The sequence below is a fragment of the Danio rerio genome, chromosome 9, assembly GCF_052040795.2.
Source record: "Danio rerio strain M-AB ecotype USA chromosome 9, GRCz13ab, whole genome shotgun sequence".
NCBI classification, from domain to species: domain Eukaryota; kingdom Metazoa; phylum Chordata; class Actinopteri; order Cypriniformes; family Danionidae; genus Danio; species Danio rerio.
In genome coordinates, this window is record NC_141029.1 from 17,746,977 (window position 1) to 17,771,850 (window position 24,874).

General features: G+C 39.9%; 1 protein-coding gene across 5 annotated transcripts in view; it reads right to left on the reverse strand.

Annotated features, from left to right (window-relative positions):
• The window catches only part of crfb4 (cytokine receptor family member b4), a 143,865-nt gene that overhangs the window by 73,835 nt on the left and 45,156 nt on the right, over positions 1 to 24,874 (reverse strand). For all 5 annotated transcript variants that reach the window (XM_087267152.1, XM_087267153.1, XM_087267150.1 and 2 more), the window contains 1 exon segment: positions 22,497 to 22,623. In XM_087267152.1, coding sequence (XP_087123278.1) covers positions 22,497 to 22,623 — 127 coding nt within the window.

The following is a 24,874-nucleotide window of genomic DNA, read 5'->3' on the forward strand; positions in this document are numbered from 1 at the left end:
GATTCGGTTTGTATCACGATTTTTGACCCACGATTCGGTTTGTATCACGATTTTTTATTATTATTTTTTTTCGTGTGGGGTGGGAAAAAAAAGATTTTTGAAACTATTTTTTATTAAATAACATTTGAAAAATCTTTATAAACTAAACATCAAAGAACAATATTAACTATGGAAATTATTAACAATATAAATAGCCATATATAAAATAAATAAATAGCCAAAGCTATCACTTCTGTTTTCTTTGTAACAAAATACTGTTGAAAAACCAAACAGAACTAAACTCCATTGTGTAGATGGTTCAAGCATGTTGAAAATTCTTTTTCAATCAAGTTCTCTAAATAGCTACTAGGGGTGCTCATTTCGTTAATTTTGCTAACCGACAACCGCTGCTCATTAATCGGTTATTAACGGTTAACTGGTCAGATTACTATTAATTTTATATTAAACAAATTGATGTGTCTATTTTGTGTCTGACACATTAAATATTGCATTTTAAAATACTGATTTATTTTTAAATGTTAGAATATTAATAGCGGAACAGAACAACAGAGCATCTTCACGCACCTGCAGTGTTTAGCACAGAAGAGCAGAATAATCTAAATAAAATGAATAAAATAAATAGGACTGCCCTAAATTATTTTCACTTAAATAATTAATTTATATTACAAAACGAAAATACAGACTGATTCTTTTTAATAACCGGCATATGCTTTTTTTTTCCAATCATATGTTTTTTTCTTCCGTCAAATAAAAATCGCAGACTTCCTCAAATTGCCCGTTCCACGGAAAATATGCATTTATTTAATGCCCCGCTGTTATCATTATAATCACAAAACCTTTTACATTTTTAATAGAAATCATTATTTTAAAGATTATGTCCTGATATAGCCTATGGTTTCCTCTCTCTCCCTCGCGGTTCAAGTGCGCGCTGCGTGATGAAAAGACAGCAACAATGCACTCAAACTTTTTGTAAACAGTTTTGTTGTTTAAATATGATATTGCATTAATCTGCGTACATGCTTTATAAGCTGTAAAATAAAAAGTAAAGCCTATTTGTTGCATTTATTACGCAGATCCAGGTCAACATAAGCGCTGGTTAAGCACCAACAGGTCTGTATCAAACAGCAATATTCTTCTTCCATTTTACTTCTTTGGCAAATGTGTCTGTAGGCACGGGTTATACGTTATGGTCCCGCAAATTAAGTATGCCTTGCAGTTAAACAAGTGGCCGAAAACGAGGCGCATCTCACTGCCTTTATGTTGACAAGGAAAAAAGAAGAAGCGCGGTCTTCTCATGAAACGACTAAATCAGCTGGGTATCGATTGTGCAAAAGTGTTGCTGTCTGTGTTGTTACAAAAGTAATATTTAATACTATTGTGATATTCAAGATTTGTATATTCATACAGCTCTGGATAACTTAAAACAGCGATTAGACCTTCAGAGCGGCGTTGATGCGTCCTGAAGTAAAGCGAAACGGCTATAAACTCCAGCAAGATAGAGTGATTATATGCAGAGCCATATACCTTTATCTCTAAATAAAGTATAACTATAGAAACTGTGTTCATATTAACTGAAAGCTTCGTCGTGTTTTCTGACCTCCCGCATCGCACCTGTCAGTCAGCACTTTTAAAGGTTCAAACAGAAAGCACACAGCACGGTTACAGAAAAGTTTGCGCTGTTACCTGACATCTGGTGAACGCGCATCCCTCTCTGCACAGCCACATTAACAGTGTGAGCAAATCATCGTATATGCGCTGAAAATCCGGCCGCTTTGACAGCATTGGCAATGTTTCTGGCGTTGTCGGTTGTCAAGCGGGGTTAAGTTGGTTTTGTTTTTGATATCCCATTCAGACGGTCCCTTACTAAGAGCTCCGTGTGAGCTCTCCCGGCTAAATATTGCGAGGGCTTAAACGGAGCAGTGCTTGTAATGTCGAACGAAAAAAGTGTTAATTAGCTCAACTTTTGCAGGCACGCGTGACGTTATTGGAAAGGTATCACGGGGTGTGTCGCGATTCTCCCTTATCACTCCGCGACACAGGATCGTAGATTTGAGTGTTGCGATTTCGATTATATATGGTGTATCGTTACAGCCCTACATTTTACCCAAGAAAATGGTGGTGGCATCTCTCACTTGGGACATTGAAAGATGGGTTGAGGAAGCCAGGAGGACAAGTCCAAGACGGGGGAGGATTCCAGCGTGATGTCTCTTTGTTCCTACCAAGATGCGCTTTGAAGTAATCCAGTGAGGTTACTCCTCTAAGTAGACCTGTCACCCAGGAGTCAGGAGATTGCTGGCTGCCATCCATCAGCGATTCTGGTGGCCATCTATGGTCAAGGACGTCAGGCATTTTTTGGCCGCCTGCTCTGTTTGCGCTCAGAACAATAATTCCAACATGCCTCTCATTGGTCTGCTCTGCCCCCTTCTCATCCCATCCAGCCCCTGGTCACATTTGGCCCTTGATTTTGGCTTACCAGAATCTAAAGGCAACATCGCTATTCTCACGGTGGTGGACCGCTTCTCCAAAGCAGCCCATTTCATTCCCCTTCCCAAACTCCCCTCAGCCAAGGAGACTGCTTAAATGGTGATTGATCATGTTTTCCGGATTCATGGTCTTCCAGTCAATGTAGTTTCTGATAGGGGCCCTCAGTTTGTCTCCCTGTTTCGGAGGGAATTCGGTCGACAGATCAGGGCCTCTACGAATCTGTCTTCAGGATTTCATCCCCAGACCAAAGGGCAGTCCGAGCAGGCAAACCAGGATTTGGAAACTACTCTCCGCTGCCTGACATCTCACAATCCTGGCTCTTGGTGTCAACAATTACTTTGGGTCGAGCACGCCCATAATTCCCTACCATCATCTGCTACAGTTATGTCCCCTTTTCAATGCTCCATGGGGTTCCAACCTCCTTTGTTTCCCACGCAGAAACCCGAAGCTGCTGTTTTGTCTGCTCTTGCTTTTGTCCAGCGGTGTCGACGCACCTGGAGGAGAGCCAGGAAGGCCTTGGCCCAGGCTAATAAACGGACCAAAGCAGCAGCTGATCATACCCGGACTCCCCATTTTCCATCTATTAAGACTGATTTTCACTCACCTGCACTCTATGAGTGATTCCTCTCGTGTCCTATTTACTCCCCTCTTGTGTGTAGTCGTGTGCTAGATTGTTGTTTGCGAGTGCGCCCACTCCAAGCCACTCTCGTCTCATCTCGTTTTGTTGTGCTGCTCCACGCCAGAACCATCTACTTTGCCTCTCCTTAACCTCCTCTGTTCCCAGGTCGGACTGCTTCAACTTCACGGAGCCTACCGGCTTCAACTGACTGCCGGCTTCCTCTCCTTTGCTCATGCTTCACTTCCACATTTCCCGTACGGCCACGCTTCAGCACGCCCCATGCCGGGTAACAACATTATAGACTCTATTGTTTGTATACCTTTTTTGGCTCACCCCGGTTGTCTTTTGCTTTCTCCTTTTTAGAAGATTGTGAACGGTGCGCCCCCTTTTGGATGTGTCTGGTGACAGGACCCAGTCTCTGTTGTTGAGGACTTAACAGCACCCTCTTCTGGGAGTTTTTTATGCAGTTTTTTTGTTTTGTTTTTCTTTTGATTTTTCAAGGGTTATTTTCTGATCAATAATAAACTTTTCCTAACCTGCACTTGTGTCCGCCTGTGTTCCCTGACATATACATTAGATCAGTCAGTACTGAAGCCAAATCTGGAGCTTATCTAACAAAATAACTTACGATAACTGTCCAAAATGAGTACACTCAAATTTATATGTTATAGAAAAATATTGAATACAAATTTTAAAAAAGAGGAAAAATCAAGAGAAGCTATTTATGATGCAAGCTGAGATTGCATCACTCAGGGATGCGTTGTCAGACACAATGCACTTAATGGAGTGAGTGACATCACTATGACAGGTAGGGTTAGGGGTAGGGTTAGGTAAACGCATTAAAAAGCATTGGACATCCAGACCCCTCTCACTCTTTCTGTTTTTTAAAGGAACAGTGAGCGAACCAAAGAACTCTGTCATCACTGTACTATACACAGTGTGTTTTGCAGTAAACTACTCTATAAACCTGAAGTTCATTAGTACATACAGTAGATATACAGTACAGTACAGCATTTACATACACTGTGTCTAATTACTATCAGGGAGTCATGGAGTTGGAGGCCAATCAAGTCCCATATGAAATTATGTTGGTGAGGCTGGCTTCAACTTGGTGAAACTTGGTGAAAAGACGTCGCCGTGGAAAAAACATAATAAGCCATAGGACCACAGTTACCATGCCAGGCCAAAGAAGAAAAAGCCTGGCAAATGCAATAGACCGGGCAGAATAGAAGATTAATTTGGTTTTTTTTATTATAATTCCAGTGCATTTTCTGTTTGTATATCTTGTAGTAATTAATGTCCTTTTGTAAATAAAGCCTGTACTGCATTAAATCTGTGTGTGTGTGTGTGTATATATATATGTGTGTGTATATATATATATATTTTTTAGGGGTGTAACGATATTACAAAACGAACCGAAATATCGCGATACACCATCCACCCCTGCTGCCCATTGTTAAGGTTGACGTCACTTGTTGTAACTAATTGAACCCATTTAAACATCTTTATTTGATCACATTTGATAAATTGTATTAGTAATTGTATTAGTTATGATGAGCTTTTGTTCTAAATATTATATTCTAAAGTTAGTATTTTACTAGTAGTCATGTCATGTGACTTGAGCGAACACACTCGGTTACAACTGCATGCAGGATGGCTGCTTCACATAGTATTGAGATTGCAGATCCCCCAGACACATTTAAGTTGTCTGTGTGGGAACATTTTGGTTTTCCAGTGGAGTACAGAAATGGAATTTGTGTCGTTGACAAAGCGCACGCCTATCTGTCGTAACGGTTTCATGAAACGTATAAGGAATAACATTTAAAAAGTGTGGAAAATTCACAGAGTGAGTGTGTGAGCAAAAGACACTGACAACAGAACTGCCATCAAGTCATTTTATGTACAAAAATGAAACCAGAATAATGCCCAAATATATACAAAAAAAAGAAATATTTACAATTATAAAAAAAAAACATAAGTAGCAAATTCGAACAAAGTATCAAACAAAAAAATAGTTAAACTCAAGTAAGGGGAAGATAGTGAAACCAAACAAAAGAAAGAAATATAACAAAACAATTCTAACTCATGAATAACCCTTTACCTGGCTATAAACTGATGAAAAAAAAAGGTCTTCTGCGCAGTGCGACGCATTCTTCCCTTTACTTAACTGAAGAATAAAATTTTTAGAAAAGATGACGTTTACCTTTTACCTGATGTCTTTAATGATACATATTCTACGTGATTGCAAAATGAAAGTCGACATCTTCCCTATCCACCTTACTTTGAGAAAAGAGTGAACTTGAGGAGGTATAGTTCAATATTGTCGGCAAAGAGCTGAGCCAAAAAATAACAAACAAATTAATCAAAATAAAAATGTACGAAACTAACAAAGTGGGCAAAAGTAATGCAAAATAATTTTGCCCAAACGAAAGTTAAGCAAAAACAACGAAAAGCATAATCATGTCATCAAAATACACGAAAAACTAGATCAAAGAAAACAGCGCGCTCTCCCGCTCTTCCTGACATGCTTTTTATATCCCCGCGCTACGTCGTCACATGATGATAGATCGGTCTCCTGACCAATCAGCTGTTCTGAAGGCAGACCTACACAAATGACAGGCATCAGCTGTCGTGAAGGCTGACCTACAAAAATGAGACCAGCATGAAGAGAGCGAAAGAACGGGAGGCAAAAATACAGCCAGCTAAAACCATAACGTTAGTTTCAGACAAAACTGCAATGTATTTTACAAAATTTACTTTTGAGGCTTTTTTAGTCAAGAATGTAGTTGTTTAGATTGCAACTACGCAGTTTATTTGTAAGAATAGTGTATATATTAAAATATTTACAATTTCTAAGAGACAGCTTGTCAGCGGCCAAAGACGGTTGGCATTGTCTATCCACAAAATGGCACCAGGAGTCCGTTCTTCGTACCTTGCTTAAATGATCTAAGATTATTTGGCAGATCCTGGATCTTTTCATCTCGATAACTGATCTCTGGCTAATTTGGTTCTACAAACAAGTTCACGAATCAGAAAAGAATATCTAGATAAACTGATCTGAGATCGCTGCGTGTGTTGTGAAGGACAGATCTATCGATCCTCGAAATCATGATCAGCAATGCAACGATTGGCTGACGGCACATCAGCATAATGACATCATCTGATTAATATTCAATTATCCATGTGAGCAAAATGACATCAAATTAGCAGTAAACCGTTTGTAACAGAAATTAGCTCATTTTATGAATATTAATAATCAACAATAACGGTTTATTCTTAATTATTAATATTCTGGCTTAAGCTTCAGTCAGTTTGGTCAAACAAACATATGATTGTATATGATCATGCTTGCGCGACCGAGCGGATTCCCAGATTATGAATATTAATTATCAACAATAACAAATTATTATTAATCATTAATATTCCGGATCAATTAATTGTTAATTTGACCAAACAAACACAAGCAGAGCCGCCGCTCTTCCGAGCGGACACGGAAATGATCTATTCATTTAGAAAAAGGGAATTTAATTGCTACTTCTTGTGAGGTAGATTAATCATTCAAAAGTTTTAAACAACTTATAATAGCTAGGTAGGGGAAATCTGTATTTCAGTGACATTTTCTCGTGAGGCAAACAATACAATTAATTTGATTATAATAGGATTTATTGACTAGTCAGACGGATAACGAACAAACGCACAAACATATATTAAACACAAAACAAAGGTAAACCACATGGAGATATCGGGTTTATTGAACGTGTAACAACAAAGAGAAATAGTAAAGCTAGGAAATAGAGATTTCAGATAAAAGAGTGACAAAACTTTCAGTTCCACACGCACCATTTAGGACCACCAAGATTATAAAAAACACCTTTTTGATAAAAGGGGCACAGCTTAATCGCATAAATAAAAGTACCTGTACTTAATGTCTGGGTTCTCTCTCTTTATGCTTCCGTCCTGATGAAACTCCTTTGATGTCCTTCTTGATGCCTTGAGTTTGTAATACAGTTCTGAGGAACGCGATCGCAAACTTTAAACTGAGTTTACTTTGCCGGAAAATAAAGAAAGCGTGGCGGGAAAAAGTCCATGCGGCGTAGAAAAGCCGCATGGCCCTTTTGATGGGTTCTTTGTTAGGACGTTCTCTGTGGGATGTTTGGGGAGAAGTCTGGTTATACCTGCGGGTCACGTGACAACCCGTTCAGCATTCTGACCAATGATTTCAGGAGAAAGTTTGCGCGCAAACCTTCCTTTGTCTCGAGGCTGCTCGTATGCAAATTTGAGTGTCCGCCCAGAGCATGCGGACAGGCATTTAATACAGGGATTTAAAGAATAAAGCAATGCGAGTTATGGTTTTGCTCTATGTATCATGTGTTGTAAAATGTCAGCAGAAACCCATCGGTACCAAACATGGGGGGTTTATAAGTACATCAACATAATTTTTCATATCCTTACAATATTTATGCTTTAAAAAGGCCTAAAGGGAACATGCATACAGGTTATAAGAGAGGTTACACAGGTAAGAAAAGTCAGAAATGAGATACAAAGTTTACAAAACATAACACTTTAGTCTTGTGCTGGTTCATTTTTTTTAGTTCATTTTCTTTCTGTCGGGAAAGCCTCGTGGGTGTGTGTGTGTGTATTTGGGCAGGAATGTCTCTGAAGTTGACAGGCATATCTCTCCAGTCCCCCTGGACAACTTAAGCTGTCATGAAAATCCAGACTTCTTGGAGCCAGGAGTCATAAAACCCTTGCAAAATACTCAAATCAAATAGTAAATATCAAATACTAAACTATAAAAGTAATTTTATCTTTGGACTGTACACTACACGTTTGTTAATTGTTATTGTTCAATGCATATCAGTGTATTTAGTTCTACATTTGGAAAATATTTTCTTTATTATAGTAGCCTTTTTTTAATCGGTGTAAAGAATAACTGGGTTTACAAAAGCATTTTGATATTGGTAAAGGTGTCTGCAACTTTTGTGAAGCATCAAATCACCGTCATATTAACCCTTAAAGACCTAGAGGTATTTTGTGGGCACCTAATGGGCCTATATTTAGTGTTGGGGTACTCGAACTTGGACTCGGACTCGAGTCCGGACTCGAGTCCAGTTTTCATTGGACTAGGACTTGTCACGGACTTGGGGAAACTTTTACTCGGACTTGACTCGGACATGGACATTTTGGACCCGGAAAATATCACGAGTCCAGTCGAGTCCACATCATTCACAACACAAATAAAGATATTAAAAATTAATAAACAGCATGAAACTATGACAAGAATTTAGCGATCTCTCTGGCTGCATGCCAGCTTTTATTTACGGCACCGCACTGTACCAGCAGACAGCAGCAGCACGTCATCACCTTAAACGTGTAACCAGAAATAGCCATATATCACACAATGCGTGGCTAGGTTTAGGACAATAATGTCTTTAAAATCAACAATAATTTTTCTTCTACCGACATGTTGAAAGAAAACAAGGAAAGGTAAGAGCTTATTTACTTGAATTGTACATTCATATCGTAGGGATGATGTTAAAACATACTGGCGATATTGTTTTGTTGTTTATATTGGTGTCAATATATCCGCAAATAACTGCCAGAGGGTTCACGCTTTGGCTCTGAGCCAGAGAAAGATGCGTTCAGCACTTTATTTAGGCCAAGGCTTCTCAAATCCGGACTCCGTAATATTCAAAGTTTTCCTGTGTGACTCTTATAATGACATCCCCGCAATCATCCAGTTTCATTTTCCAATACGTCCCCCTTATGCTTAATCTTTCTATGAAAAGTGAAAGCACCGTCAACACAGCGATCTCAAATGCGATAGAACTGCAAGAGCTGTTCAAGAGAATTGTGCTTTCGCTTTATTTTGGCTTGAAAGCACGTTAAAATGAATATAAAAATGTTTGCATTCACTTCCATTAAAGATGTGCGTCGATCATCACATTTCTGAATCAGTGTAGCCTATACATGCTAACTGACGGACGCGTTCCGTATAATAAACTCATCCCCGATCCCAGATCAGCTTCTGCTTTTGAGGGTAGGGTTAGGAGAGTATAAAGATTGTGTAAAATTACAGTAATTAAATTATGGAATAGCAAAAACGTTGTAATAATGTTGCTTGGAGTTGCATATTATATTAAGTCAATAAAAGCACAAATGAATTTAATGTAGAGTTATATTCAAATCCAGACAACATTCAGAATGGATAATCACTGGACTAAGTCCACAAATTCAAGCAATAATTTAATCTTTTTAAAGATAGAATGAGGTTTGACTTTGAATCTGCGTAAAAATTATTATTCAGGTAATATTTTGATGAGAGACATTGGAGAGATTAGGTCCACAATGTGAGTCTTCTGTGTGAGAATAAACATTACTGATTGTGAGCAGCAGTATATATCTGCCCTACATGTTGAATATGCAACAATCTGATAATGACACATTTCTGATTCTATTTATATGTAGTCAATGACAGAGTGCAAGAATATGTGTATTGCACAATTAATCATCTTAATTGTTTCATTTTAAAATGATTCAGAATTATGCATAGTTGTATGCTGATGTCATCATCACTGTCTTTTGAACTGAGGACTAGGACGATGACCTATATCCTCAAAAGCCCCCCACCCACCGTTTATATATATATATATATATATATATATATATATATATATATATATATATATATATATATATATATATATATAATTATTATTATGATTAATATTATTATACAATTAATATTCTAAATAAATAACAGAAATTTGTTCTAAATGTAACTGGAACACAAAGACACAACTGGAGTGATGTATTAAGATCATTTAAGAAGTCTTTTGCAAGAATATTAATTTAAATTGACAATTCCATAAGATACAAAAAGATATGTTTTATAGAATTATCTGTGGGCTGCACGGTAGCGCAGTGAGTAGCTGTAACGCCGGGGAGTGACACCAACAACAGAAGGTAGGATCCAATATGCAGGTTTTATTCACAGTCAGGCAAGCAGTGGTCAATACGGGAGCAAACAGATATATGTAGACAATCCAGAATCGTAGTCAGTAAACAGGCAATAGGTCATAAGGCAGGCGGCTAAACAGGATGACAAGGATAAACAGGGCTAAGAACAAAACACGGGAAAACAAGACCAGGATAACGCGTTGTAATGTCACCTTACAGATAAACAAGACTCGGCAAACTGAAGGGGTGAATGTGTGGCTTAAATAGTGTGTGTTAATCAGTCTCTGAAAGTCCTCAGGTGTGCAAATGTAATCAAGCTGGATGAGTGAGCAGGTGTGAGTGTCTAGGAGAAGTGCATGTATGCATATGTAGTCCAGAAGAAGGCAGATATGTAGTTTTATGAGTGAGTGTTTACCAGCGACATCTGGTGGTTGTTCGCTGGTGAACATGACAGTAGCACTGTCGCCTTACAGCAAGAAGGTCACTGGTTCGAGCTACAGCTGGGTCAGTTGATGTTTCTGTGTGGAGTTTGCATGTTCTCATTGTGTTGGCGTGGGTTTTCTCCGGGAGCTCCGGTTTCCCCCACAGTCCAAAAACTATAGGTGAATTGATGAATTAAATTGGCCATAGCATATGAAGGGAAGGGCATCCGCTGTGTAAAACATGCTGGATAAATTGGCGGTTCATTCCGCTGTGGCGACCCCTGATTAATAAAGGGACTAAGTCGAAAAGAAAAGAAATGAATGAATGAATGAGAATTATCTGTTGTCTTTTTAGACCTGAATTGTGAAGCGTTTTAGGGCTAATCTTACCTGCCTGACTCTTCATCCTTCTTTTCTGCTTCATAGCATGTTTAGTTAAAATAAGATCATCATCATATTGTTTAAATTTTTGTTTTGTCCACTTGCAAAACTTACACAGGTTTCACTATGCATAATCGCTGCGTATTTTTTCGAGGTTTCCCAGAGTTGCAAAAACTTCAATCAAAAGTATTTTGATTGTACACTTGCTTTATTAAAATGAAAGAATGTCCAAGACAAAGCTAATAAGTGTCTTATGAGTATATCTACACTAGCAGTGGAATTTACTGGAATTCACCAGAAATCTTGCCTAGGGCTCCAAATTGGTTAGGGCCGGGCCTACTCATGATCATAATGGATAATTGTGCGTGCTCACCTGTTTTAACACACTGCAGCAAAGCAATAATTTTTAATAGAAGAAGATGTCAGCCTCACTGAAAAGAATTGATGAAGAGAATAGACAGTTCAAAGTTGAATGAACAGATAAGTATGTGTTTATTTTGCCCTAAGCCAGCTCGAATCAGTAACCTTCTTGCTGTGAGGCCATTGTGCTACCCACTGCACCACCGTGCTGCATCTTATGGATGTTTATTAAAAACAAGTTATGTAATATCAATTGTTTCATACCTTTGATTTATTATTATTATTTTACTTTTTTTTTTTTACATAGGTGGCACCATGGCTCAATGCTTAGCACTGTTACCGCACAGCAAGAAAGTCACTGGTTCGCGTCTCGACTGGGCCAGGAGTGTTTCTGTGTGGAGTTTGCATGTTCTCCGTGTATTGGTGTGGGTTTCCTCCGGGTGCTCCGGTTTCCCTCACAGTCCAAACACATGCACTATAGGGGAATTTAATTTACTAAAATGGCCGTGGTGTGTGGGTGTGAATGAGTGAATGGGTGAATGGTGGAAGGTCATCCACTGCGTAAAACATATGCTGGACTAGTTGGCAGTTCGTTCCGCTGTGGCGACCCCTGATAAATAAGGGACTAAGCCAAAAGAAAAATTTTTTTTTTGAAGTTTTAAGACTGTCTGGACTCGGGCGGACTCGACTCGGACTCGGATGTTAAGGACTCGACTCGACCCCTTTTGGACTCGGACTTGGACTTGTACTCGACTGGTTAAGGACTTGGTCTCGACTTGGACTCAACAAAGGTGGACTCGACCCCAACTCTACCTATATTATTATTTTTTTAAAAGCAGTTTTATTTTTATTTTAGCAGTCAGCCTCAAGTGTCATATATCATTTTAAACAGGAGAACCTGAAGTTTCAATCTGTATCATTTAAAGGTTCAGTCTAAAATATTTTTTGGTCCAAAAACATATGAACAGACAGAAAATATTCCAGAATTTTCCAGAAACGATTTTTTCAAAAAGTGGCATTTTCTAGTTATTACAAACAAAACCTTATGAAATTTGTTTTTCTTTCTTTAGAAATACATGCTATGATGTTTTATACGTCCAAAATAAATTTTTCTCTACATCCACAATTCCCTGAGCAAGTTATAGCAATTTATTTCAATGTTATTCCAAGGCGTTTTTCAATGGGGGGGAAAAAATACATTTATTTACTGACAATGTATTTGCCCAAAAGTTCTGGGAATAAACTAAACAGAAAAAAAATGTTACAAAATAACAGAACAGTGAAGCAAATTTGACTTTTTCCAAATAATATATTTTCAGTTACTATAAACAACACCACTTACAATGAACAAATAAAAAAATAAGAAAATAATAAATAATGCGTCAAAGTCCAAATAAACATGGTGCAAATCCTCAGTAAAAAAATAGATATAAATATTTACTATACTATAAATAGTTACATAACTAAACTAGATTCAATATGGACCATCCTTAGGTTTTATGTGCCAGCATGGATATGGTTGTCTGTGGAAATGGATATGGATATGGTTGTCTGCAATGCAGACAAACAGCCGCACCTTCATTTGTGTCTTTTGAAAATAGCAAGAGCAACACTTCGTCTTAAGCTGTGTCACTGTTTTGTCATGTTTCTGTGCTGCTGTGCATGCAAAAATACTTAGTATGAGAATTATTTCATGCAAAACTTTTTAATTTTTTGCGTTTTATTTAGCCGTGCGTAAATGTACAGCCTATCTTTCATTCTGTGTTGTTCAAAAAGCTCGTTTGGTCCACAAAGCGAAACCTATGCTTATTGGTTGTGATATAGCGAGTTTGAACCAATCTGGGCATGGAGGAGGGACAATGCATAAATGTATCATGTCTGGTTTGTCCGGAGACACAGTGACGAGCGTTTCTTTGTCAAATCAGCGTTGTCAAATTTTGATGACTTAACCGCACTGATTCCGGAGCCTCTGAAAGTCCGTGAATGTAATGTGATACAGCACTGGAAAGCTGAGATTCTCTTCTTTATGCCAATCTTTGAATTCTATGAATCGGATTAGCGGATCAAAAGTTATTAAACATTTAAGAGCAATACTTATTTTTAGCCGCGGGCGACTGTCTCTGTCTTTAAGGGTTAACTGTCAAAACATGTTTATGACTGCATATGTTTTACTGCTTTTAAAAAAAGTCACATATTGTGCATTTCTAATATACACAAATTGTTCTAATGCCAGAACTGTTGCTATGACAACAACTCTCGGATCAGCTTTGAATAACGAAACGATCCTGGATCGTGTCAAATGGTCAACATCCAAATCCAGCTAACTGAGTAATCCACGTACGAAGTACGATCCCCAGGACCGCATGAGCCCTTGCTTAGTGTGTTTTCCTGAGCGAAAATAAGAAGCTGAAAAACGCTACGGTTACTAAAGTAACCCTCGTTCCCTGAGGGGTGTGGACCGAAATGCTATGTGGAAAACCTTCCACTATGGGGTTTTCGTCAGAAACCAATCATCTGAAAGAGTATAAAATCGGGCCAATGAAATGCCAAATGAATTGGCGGCGTCAGCATGCACAGCTGGCATCAATGAAAATCAGTCAAGTATATAAGAACCGGCTAGTGCAATGCTCGACATCCTTTTGAACTGAGGAGACTTTCACGCTCAACAGCTAAGGGACGATCGTTGTGGTGAAGGTACATAGCATTTCCGTTCCCCCCCTCTGAGAACGAGGGTTACTTTAGTAACCATAGCATTCCCCTTTGTATGGGGAACTCCAATGCTATGTGGAAAACCTTCCTCTATGGGGAAATCTATGGAAAACGCCACAACAAAAGCACCTTACCACTCCCAGGCGAAGGGTGCGCCACGCAGTAGAGCGAGTGCACCTACAACGCCACGAGATGCAGTCTTCCAACGTGTCCCCTGGCCCTTACTTACCTACTCAGGTTTGGCTATATTTTTCAGGAAGTCAAAAATAACCAGGTAAAGGGTTTTTAATATGATAGGGAGGACGCTGCGGAGTTCACCTGCTACCCAAGGAGGGGAGACCTGGTGACAGCCTGTGGCCCAGCCCCGGAAACAGGGGAGGGGTACATAAAAGGATGGTTAGCGGGGAGGGAAGACACGAGCCCGCCTTAACACAGGGGGGACTAAACCGTGGTTGAGTGAGCTTATGGGATCGCCCGCAGGGGATCACACATAGCAGGCACCTATACCCAGAACACAGGCTAACCAGCGGGCATGCCAACAATGTAACACTACATGATCCTTAAACGGCGTGGTAGGAACCTTGGGCATATAGCTGGGCCGATATAGTAGGCTGGCCCGAATTCTAGAGATGAGTCACGGACCGAAAATGCCTACAGGTCCTCGACCCTCTTAACCGATGCCAACCCGACCAGCAGAGCTGTCTTCAAGTACAGAAAACTCAAGGATACTGAATCGAGTGGCTGGAAGGGCTCCTCACGTAGGCTCGTGGCACTACCGCGAGGTGCCAAGAGGGCATGAGAGGCGGCAGCACGTAGACCTTCAGTGTGGAGGGCGACAGCCTTCGCTCCAGCCTGTCCTGAAGGAAAGAAAGCACAACACTGATCTGGCAAGATCGGGAGTGTTCTCAGTAAGAAGCGCACCACTCAGTGAATAGACTCCACTTCAGGGCGTAGGCATGCCTCGTCGAGGGTGCTCTAGCATGAGTGACAGTATTAACCACCCCCATTGGTTACCTAAGTCTTCCTCGCGTCTATGGACCACACGTGGAGGTTCCACAGATCTGGGCGAGGGTGCCCGATGGTGCCCTGTCCTTGAGAGAGTAGGTGCTCTCTCAAAGGGACCTGCCAGGGGGGGCCATCGCGAGGAGGAAGAGTTCAAAAATCCAAGTCTGTTTGGGCCAGAGAGGCGCAACAAACAACACCTGCTCCTCGTCCTCCTTGGGTTTGCACAGAAACTGCGCGAGCAGGCTCACTGGGGAAAATGCAAGTTTGTGCATGCCCCGAGGCAAACTGTGGGGCAGTGCCCATGACAGCTGAACAGACTCGGGGTGGAGTCGCCATTCTCCCGGGGCAAGGAGCTGCCGTGAGAGCCCGTTGGCACAGCATGCAGCGACTTCAGCCACGAGTGACTCCGGAGAAGCAGACGGCGAGCGAGCTGAGACATGCGGCGGGAGCGCATATTCCCCATACGTTTGATATACGCTCCCGTCGCCGTGCTGTCCGTCCTGACCAGCATGTGTCGCCCCCTCAGCGCCGGTAAAAAGCGGCGCAGAGTGAGAAACACTGTCAACAGCTCTAGGCAGTTGATATGCCTATGCAGCTGGGTTCCCTTCCGCAGGTCCGCAGCAGCATGCCCGCAACACACGGCCCCCCAACCCGTACTGGAAGCATCTGTCGAAATGACAACATGACTGGACGACTAACCCAGGGGTACTCTGGCTCATAGGAAAGAGAGGTCCCTCCAGGGGATGGGGGCGCAGCGACACAGCGGAGTAGAGTCACTTGGTGTGTGCCCGCGTCTGGGGACCCGATCGTGAGGCCAATGATGTGGTGGTGTCATATGGAGCAATCAGAGCGGCGAGGTTGCGACCACGGATGCCATATGCCCCAGGAGCCTCTGAAAAGATTTCAGGGGGACTACATTTTTCTGTCGAACTCTCTCAGACAGTCCAGCACTGGCTCTTTATGGTCACCGACTTTATGGTGATCGAGTCCAGCTCCAACCCGAGAAAGGAGGGGCTCTTGTCTCTGTGCATAGTCAACTGTCCCCAAGAGTGGGCTAAAATCAGCCAAATGTCGAGAGAATTGAGCATGCGGACGCCCGCTGGCCGAGGGGGCGTACGGGCCGCCTCCGCGAGCTTGGTGAAACCCCGCGAAGACAGAGAGAGCCTAAAGGGGAGGACCTTGTACTGTCATGCTCGATCTTCGAACGCAGACCGCAGAAACTGCCGGTGGTCTGGAAGTATGGAGACATGCAGATACGCATCCAACAGATCTATTGCTGCAAACCAATCCTGAGCACGAATGCATCGGTTGATGCGCTTCTGCGTAAGTATTTTGAAGCGCGGCCTGTGACGGCAGCGCTTCAAACGCACAGATCTGGGACTGGCTGTAACTCATCACTCTTTTTGGGCATGATAAAGTACGGGCTGTAAAACCCGCTCTCCATCTCCGCTGGAGGGGCCGGCTCGATTGCATCCTTCGCCAGGAGGTAAGCAATCTCCACTCGCGAGACAGGGTCGGACGCAGGACTGAGCCTGGTGAAATACACGCCCATAAACTTGGGAAGCCGTTTCGCGAAATGTATTGCATAGCTGATATATCGGCACTGATAATCGGATGTTTTTAGACAATAGGCCGATAGTGGAAAAAAAAGCTTATATCGAACGATACAGATTGTTGGTCTATACATCGTTGCATCTCTAATATATAAATATATATATATATATTAGTGCTGTCAATCGATAAAATTTTTTTTACAAATTAATCGTATCTTTTTTTAAAAATTAATCGCGATTAATCGCATTTAAAATACATTTAAAATACTGAAACTTGTAAATTTGCCTGTAAATTTGGCTATTCAAATGTAAAATTTATGTAAGCGCAAGACAAAAACTATTTAAATTCAAAATATAATTGTTTATTAGAATTAAAATTCAAAATATAATTGTTTAATAGAATTTTTGTTTAACTTGTGTAACAGATTTTTTCATGTAAACAACATACCCACAATAAACCATCAAGATCCTGGCTTGACAGCCATATTTATTAAAGAAATTAAAACGCAGGCATGTTAATGACATTTAAATTTCAAAACAATCAATGCCAATAAAGAAAACATTGATTTCCAAGTTGGATTCTAAGTGGACTGCAAAAAAGTGCCAAAATACAGGCATTGTAGATATGGAAAATGAAAAATTATAATAATAAACTATAGAATACTAACTGTTGCACTCATTGTAAAGTTTTATTGCTGTGAGTTGAGAACATTAGTTATAGAGTAGAAACAATTTTGCTTAATCCTCCTTTACATTCATCCAGTTGCTAAGACTAGGAGTATCCCGCAAGTGCACAGAGACTCCCGGATGCCTGCAAATGTATGATAATTACTCGCAAACCAGTCGTTAGATACATTGCACACCCCTCTCCCCTGCATCCCTCCTAGTTCTTCGGGTAGCTTATGTCGCGCGTAACTCACCCCTCACTCAGGCACATCTTGCGCACACACGCCCCAACTCAGATACGTCGCTCACTCCACCTCTGACATCCCTCAACGGGCCTGACACAGACACACACACAGACACACACACAACGTGCTGCAGACGCTTTGGCCCCAACGGCCTTCCAGCGACTCCCTTCAGATTCAACACGCATGATCACGTTGATCAAATTTGCTTAAACTAAAGAATCCTAAAGAATTACTGTATTTCACAAGGATTCTGACACAACAACCCAAAGCATACGATTTCGTTGCGTTTAATGAGGAAACACGCTAAACTATGAGGGCTCATGCTGAAAGGCAGAGTAATGCCCTGTCTTTGACAGCTCGCGACTTCACCAGAGACTTTCTGAGTACATTCACATAAGACTACAATACTCCGATTTTAATATGATTAAGATTATACTCTTATTAAAATTCTACCGTGTAGCCAAAGCAGTGATTTTATTACCTTAAAGGAACACCGAGTCACGAAATGGAGGATTTTCTTTCTGTCTGCCATGCGGAATCAACTTACAACAGAAGTTGAAAGTTAAAAATGAAACACCCGAAATTGCATGAAACTTTGGAGAGCCTGGTGATGCGACTAATTGTTTTATACTGAAATTTGCCTTCAAACAGTGCTTCCACCACAACAGGATGTAAAAAAACCTGCAACTGCGTTAAATATTTTTTTTTTACGCGTTAATTATTTGAAATTAATCACATGCGTTAACGCACTATAATTGTCAGACAATAATAATTGTCTGCTCCAGTTAACCTACGGTGTCTTCTTCTCTTCTTATTGTGGTTCCCTCCTGGTTGTGTGTTTCCCGAACCCATCTATGTTCTTTGTAACCATCAATCTCCTGTCCATTAAATTACATATCAATGATCATTATCTATAAGAGAAAATACTTTACCTGTTTGCCATATATCCTCTTTTTCAACTATCTACAATAAACTGTTACATTTACTCACTCAGTTCTGGTCTCAGTCCAGTTCTGAGACACAAGGCTGGACAGACAGAGGAGTGCAACAGGTTTCGCATATTCGCTTTCAAGATATCTCTGCTTTCAGGAAAGGCACTGTGTTGGGCTGAAATCTTGAGAACTCAGGAAGGAGCAATAACATAATCCATCAAACTGTTTACTGAACATTTTAACGCTTTTTGTTTTTGGCCTATCGGTTGAAGAGGCTACTGCTGGTTAACAGTTATATAATCTGAAACAAGGTAAAATGTCAATCCAAGAATATTCTTTAAAATGTTTTACCCTCACAACAGCCACCCTTTGGGATGAAAGAGCCACCTATCATCAGAGGTTGGAACCCTGTCCGAGAATGCAGTTATCAGCCTATGATGATATATTTGGTCTGGAAAACTTCATCCAGTTGTCTATTTGTGGTTCAGCATGTATGGAAGCCTGTAGCCTGTTTCCTTAACCGCTCCAGACCCTAACCCCGAACTCATGATTCTTGACCAAGGAAAACTTACCGTCGCAGAGACGGATTTCAGCTGAATCGGAGTCTAGGTTCATACTGTGAAAGAGTAAGGCATTTCCGAGCTACATGACTCATTTGTCTAACATGTCAACAGTGTTAACCCCGCTATTCATGCTATGCAAAAAAAAAAAAAAAATGCTAACTCTAACAACTGTTGTGACACTTACTGCACCTAACATCTTTCTTCTAGTGGTCGCACTCCTTGACTCCGGTTCAGCAATTTCATCTCTGGAGCTCTCTGCCATCAGCTCTGCTGTAAGACCCGGTCCTCTGAGAAAAGTTATAATGTACAGTCCATCATCAGAAAGCCCTTAAATCGTCATCACATCAATCGTGTTGTGAATTCTGTTCAACTAAGAGTGGGTCTTTTCCATGAGGAGAAGATTGAACTTTTGTTCTCAGAGGGGTCCCCGTGGACATCATCCTAGGGCAGCCGTGGTTGGTCAAGCATAATCCTGTGCTCTCTTGGGGTACTGAAGAAAAACTGGAATTGGGAAAAGACTGTTTTTTTTTCTAAATGTATTCCAAAATGTCCTTTCAAGAACATTTTTAATCCTATGTCTGTGTTTACAATTGCCATAGAGTCCGGTTGAGCAGTGTTCCGAGAAGATTCCTCACCGCTACAAATATTTTCAAGACATTTTCTGCCCCAAGAGAGCCACTCAATTACCCCGTCACAGGCCATGGGACTGTGCGATCGACCTGAACAAAGATGAGCCAGTGCCCCAAGGACATGTCTGACTCTTATCCATTCCCGAAAGGAAGGCCATGGAGTAATATGTAGAAGAGGCCCTAGTTCAAGGTTACATCCCCTGCCCTGCCCATCTTCTTCTTCGTGGCCAAGAAAGATGGGGGACTCTGACCTTGCATCAATTTTTGAGCTCTCAATAACATCACGATTAAAAATCATTACTTACTTCTCCTCATCCTGGCTGCACTTAAACATCTTCGTGGGGCTTGTATATCCACTAAACATTTCCTCAGAAGTGCTTACACCTTTATCAGAATCCTAGAGGGTGAAAAATGGAAGCCTTTATCACCCCGAGTGGCCAGTATGAACATAGGGTGATGCCATATGGATTAGCTAATGTCTTCCAAGACTTCCTGAATGAGGTACTTTGTGACTTCCCATTCAAGTCAGTTCTTGTTTACATCAATAACATCTTTATCTTTTCCAGAAATCTAGCAAAACAAAAACAGCATGTGAGAGAAGTCTAGTCTCATCTCCGTAAGCATAATCTGTTCTTGAAAGCTGAAAAATGTGTGTTTCATCAGGAAACTATCCACTTCCTCATGTTTTTTGTTTCTGCAGCTGGGGTCAAGATGGACAAGGGGAAGGTGGAAGGCATTTTTTCTTGGCCACAGCCTAAATCTAACATGGAACTCTAGTGTTTCCTTCGGGTTTTTCAACTTTTACAGAAAGTTTATCAAGGACTACAGTAGAATCACTTGTCAGCTCACCGGCCTACCCCGTGGCAAAGTCATTAGTTTGGACAGAAGAAGCTATGACTTCCTTCCAAAGCCTCAAGACGGCATTTACCCAGGCACCCCTCCTAGTCCACCCCAATCCTGATCTCCCATTTACTGTTGAGGTGGACACATCCACCACCGGAGTAAGAGCCATTCTATCCTAGTGGGAGGGGGTGCCATTCCGACTACATTCATGTGCCTTGTTTCCCCGCAAGTTCAGCCCGGTGGAGTCCAATTATGGTGTTGGAAACCATGATCTCCTAACTGTCAAGCTTGTCCACAAAGAGTGGAGGCATTGGTTGGAGGGGTCTAAACATCCATTCATTGTGTTCGCCAATCATAAGAATCTCCAGTACCTACATAAAGCTCAGCAATTAAATTCATGACAAGCAAGGTAGGCATTGTACTTTACGAGATTTAACTTTACCATCTCATGTCTCCTTGTTTGTAAGAACAACAAAGCAGATATCCTTTTTAGGCTACATAGCCCCAAAGAGACCTCAAATGAACCCGAGCCAATCATCCCTTCAAGTCTGATTGTGAGTACCATAGAATGGGAGACACCTCCAACTTCTCAGCTTGCTTACGGACAAAGCTGTAAATGTGAACACAGTAAAAAAATCAGGAGTATGAAACACTGCATACGCGGAATCCCAGGCATATTCTCTTTGTACATCCGAATTAATATGAAATTGAGCGCAACATGCACGAGCGCAAAACCACTCCCTGCCTCCTCCCCCGTAAAAATATGGCAATGACTTCACTTTGGCAAAACAAAATGAAAAAGCATTGGCAAAAGCAAGCAAGTTTGTCCTCCGGAAATTATAATAAAAGAAAAAAAAATGTGGAGAGTGGGAAAGTTTAGCTGTCAGTTTGTGGGTTGTTGAGGGGAGTTAACAGCCACGTCTTTAATGGACAACCACAGTCTCCTGATATGCAGTTAAATTACGCTCAATAAAATAAAAATAAAAACTTGAATAAAACAAACAAACAAAAAAAGCTGGAATAACATTTTTAAATACATCGCTCACCAAGAAGCCACCCATCCATCGCTCACCAAGAAGTCACCCATCCATCGCTCACCCTGCCACCTTGGAGCCTCCTTGCTGTCTCTCTTTCCAAATGAATAACCAACTTAGCACAGAACTCCAAGAGGATAGCTCTTGGAAATCTGAAACGGCTAATAAGCCAGTCATCATCATGGACCAGAAAATCACTGTGATGCCTAAAAAATGCATTCCCTTCGAATTCGACCATTGACAATGGCCTCTAATAAGGACAACACTGCCATTATCAAGGACTAAGGGTTGTATACATTTGCAAATGCTTTTAAATGTTCTAAATCACATAATAGGTAAAAATATATATATTGTGCCAATTAACCCATTTTATTCATTATAAATTAATAGCAATCTAGAAGTCGCCAATAGAAATTAAACAAACACACACAAGAAACAAATGTACGCTAGACATGAAGTCCAACGCACATTCTCATTTTATCGTTAGTAAATCCAAACGCGAGCGTGAAACCTGGCGTTCAAAAAGTTGTTGTGAGTACACAGCGTTGATACATGAGGCCCCTGGTCTTTAGTTCCTTCCACAGTCAGAACATATACCCCACATCAAATTTGTACACTCCTCTCTGGGCACTGGCCACCCTGGGGCCAACAAGACCTTCTCGCTACTGAGAGACCATTTCTGGCCATTTTATCGCAACCTACCAGTACACAATTGAAAGTGCATTTGCATGCTCCTTTTGTTCCTTTTGATCGTTTAGATGTTACTCTACAAATTTGAGTTTTGACTGTTTTCAGAAGATAAGTTCCACCAATGCATGAAAAAAATAAGAATATTATACTGGCATGAAGTAATTAAATGGCACTTTTTAACTGTCAAGTAAATTTTTTAATATTTTAACAATAAACAACAAAGTAAACATCAGTGAATCATGGTTATTTATCACGGTCTCTAATTAATCAATTACTTCACAATAAAACAAATTACGTGACAGGTCAGGGCATTTAAACAGTTTTGTTTAGCATGGGATTATTGTCAAGATGCATTTGTTAAAACCATCTAGTACATTTATTGACATTGAAAAGTAACTTACTTCAGTTCAGCAGTATACTTAAATGGATGATTATTAGTTGTTTGTGGTGGATCCCACTCCAATACTAATCCCAGGTTTATAGAGATTACTCTCACATTCTCCGGGACTGGCACATTTTCTGACAACACTAAAACACACAAACATAATATTTAACCACATGTCTAGTACAAAATGTTTACCAAAATCAGCCAATGATATGCCTTAAAATGCTATGTGTTTATTATTACATGCAGGGCTGCCAATTTTTGTTTTTAGCTTGGAGAATCACTCCCCTGTCCCCATTTTGTGTCGGTATCATAAGAGAGGACTAACAAAAGAGCAGTGGGATTGGGGTGGTGGGTGTAAATCATAAGAGGGTAATCAGTGAGAGTGGATTCTTGGCGTGAGAATACTGCCAGTTGAGTCTCAAGCCCAATGAAAGATAATTGGCAGCCCTGTTGCATAGCTGTCTGATATACTTGATTCTTCCTGAGGATTCACTAATAAAATGTTAAAACTCAAGTCAATATGTATTGCAAATATTTACAGTGATGAGAGAAATGCTGAAAAAAAGACTCGGAATTAATGGTAACACTACGGGTATCATTATCGTCAGTTTTGTTTAAGTTACTCATTCATTCATTGTCTTTCGGCTTAGTCTCTTTATTAATCAGGGGTTGCCACAGCGGAATGAACCACCAACTTATCCATTATATGTTTTATGCAGCATAGGTTTAATGCCCTTCTAGCTGCAACCCATCACTGGGAAACACCCATACACTCTGATTCACACATATTCACCAATTCACCTATAGCACATATCTTTGGACTGTGGGGAAAAACCAGAGCATCCGGAAGAAACCCACGTGAACACGGGGAGAACATGTTAACTCCAAACAAAATACTTCAAATACTATCAAAATACTTTGTCAACATTTAAAATACTGTAAAACTTACTTTGGAAGAAGTCTACATGATGACATCATAAAAATCCAGTATCTGATTGATACCTGAAGGTGTTTATATAAAATTTTGTTAATAAGATTAAGAAAATATGTTTTCTTTTTATGTAAAGCCCCCATTCCATAATCAACAAAACCAAACCAAACATTCTCCCACAGCAAGGAAAATTCCCCATCAACATTCTCAATTATAAAAAGTGAGAAGTCCTTTCAAAGCAAACTAGAGTAACGGCATTGCCAAAATAAGTGAACCAGGGACTCAAATGCAGTATTACTTTGAAACAGATTCTAACTCTTTTACAAAAAAAGGCTTTAAAAACAACTGAAATTTGTAAATTATATAATCTTTTTCTTTAATGTGTAACGTATCTACCCCTCCAGTTTTTTTTTTCTCTGTTGTAGTTTCTTTTTTCAAAAATGTGGTTCTTTTTGTCTCTTCAATTTCTTGTTGATATACGAAAATGAGAATATACAATCACAGTATATTCTCATATTCGTAAAAAAAAAAAAAAAAAAACTTCCAAGTTATTTGCCTAAGCTTGAGATCAGAACAGAAAAATTGATTAAGATGGATGGATGGAAACTGTGCAACACACATAAAGAAAGTAACAGACAAATATATGGGTACTTTTACTTTTAAATATATGGGGAGCAAGTTAACAATCATTGAAAATAGCATGCTGCACAATGCTAAAACCAGTCAAATTTAATGGCAGTATAGTGTACAATGCAAAAGCATCTTTCCTTAAGAAATTAGTTGGAATAAAATATCAGTCCTCTCAGTGCAACAATACAGTATATGAGACACTAATATTTAATAATACCTCAGTGTGTACAGACTGGTCAAAAAATCCAGACTCCTGTTACATGGTGATAGTAGGATATATAAAAAGAGTTTATTTGCAAAAAGAGAATTAATTTTTTTAGAGATATCATGTTCAATATTAATTGAAGAGTACAACTGAAAAAAAAAACATGATTTATGAAAATTACTAAAACTGGAGATTTTAATCATGTTTTTACATTAAGTATTGAAGACTTCAATTGCAAAAAAAAAAAAAAAAAAAACTTACAGATACAGAACTATATTCCAACTCATTATAACTGCATTAGATGGTTTTTACAGTGGTAAAGAAATCATCTTTAACACAGGAATTTCTGTATTAAATTTGTACAAAATTTATGCCAAAATGAATGAGAAAGTCAGATATATGGTGAAGGGATTAATCAAATATGCCCATTGATAGAGGGTTTGCAAAGAAATGTCAATGTCAAAATACAAAATACAGCATTTTATTTTGATACATTTGGGGCTGCTGTTTTGTAGTAAGAATGGTCAAAATAACTAATTAACTGCTAACTGAAAGGGTGCATTTGTAACCGATTAATGTTATCAATTGACTGATTAAAAAATATTATTTAATATATAATATTACT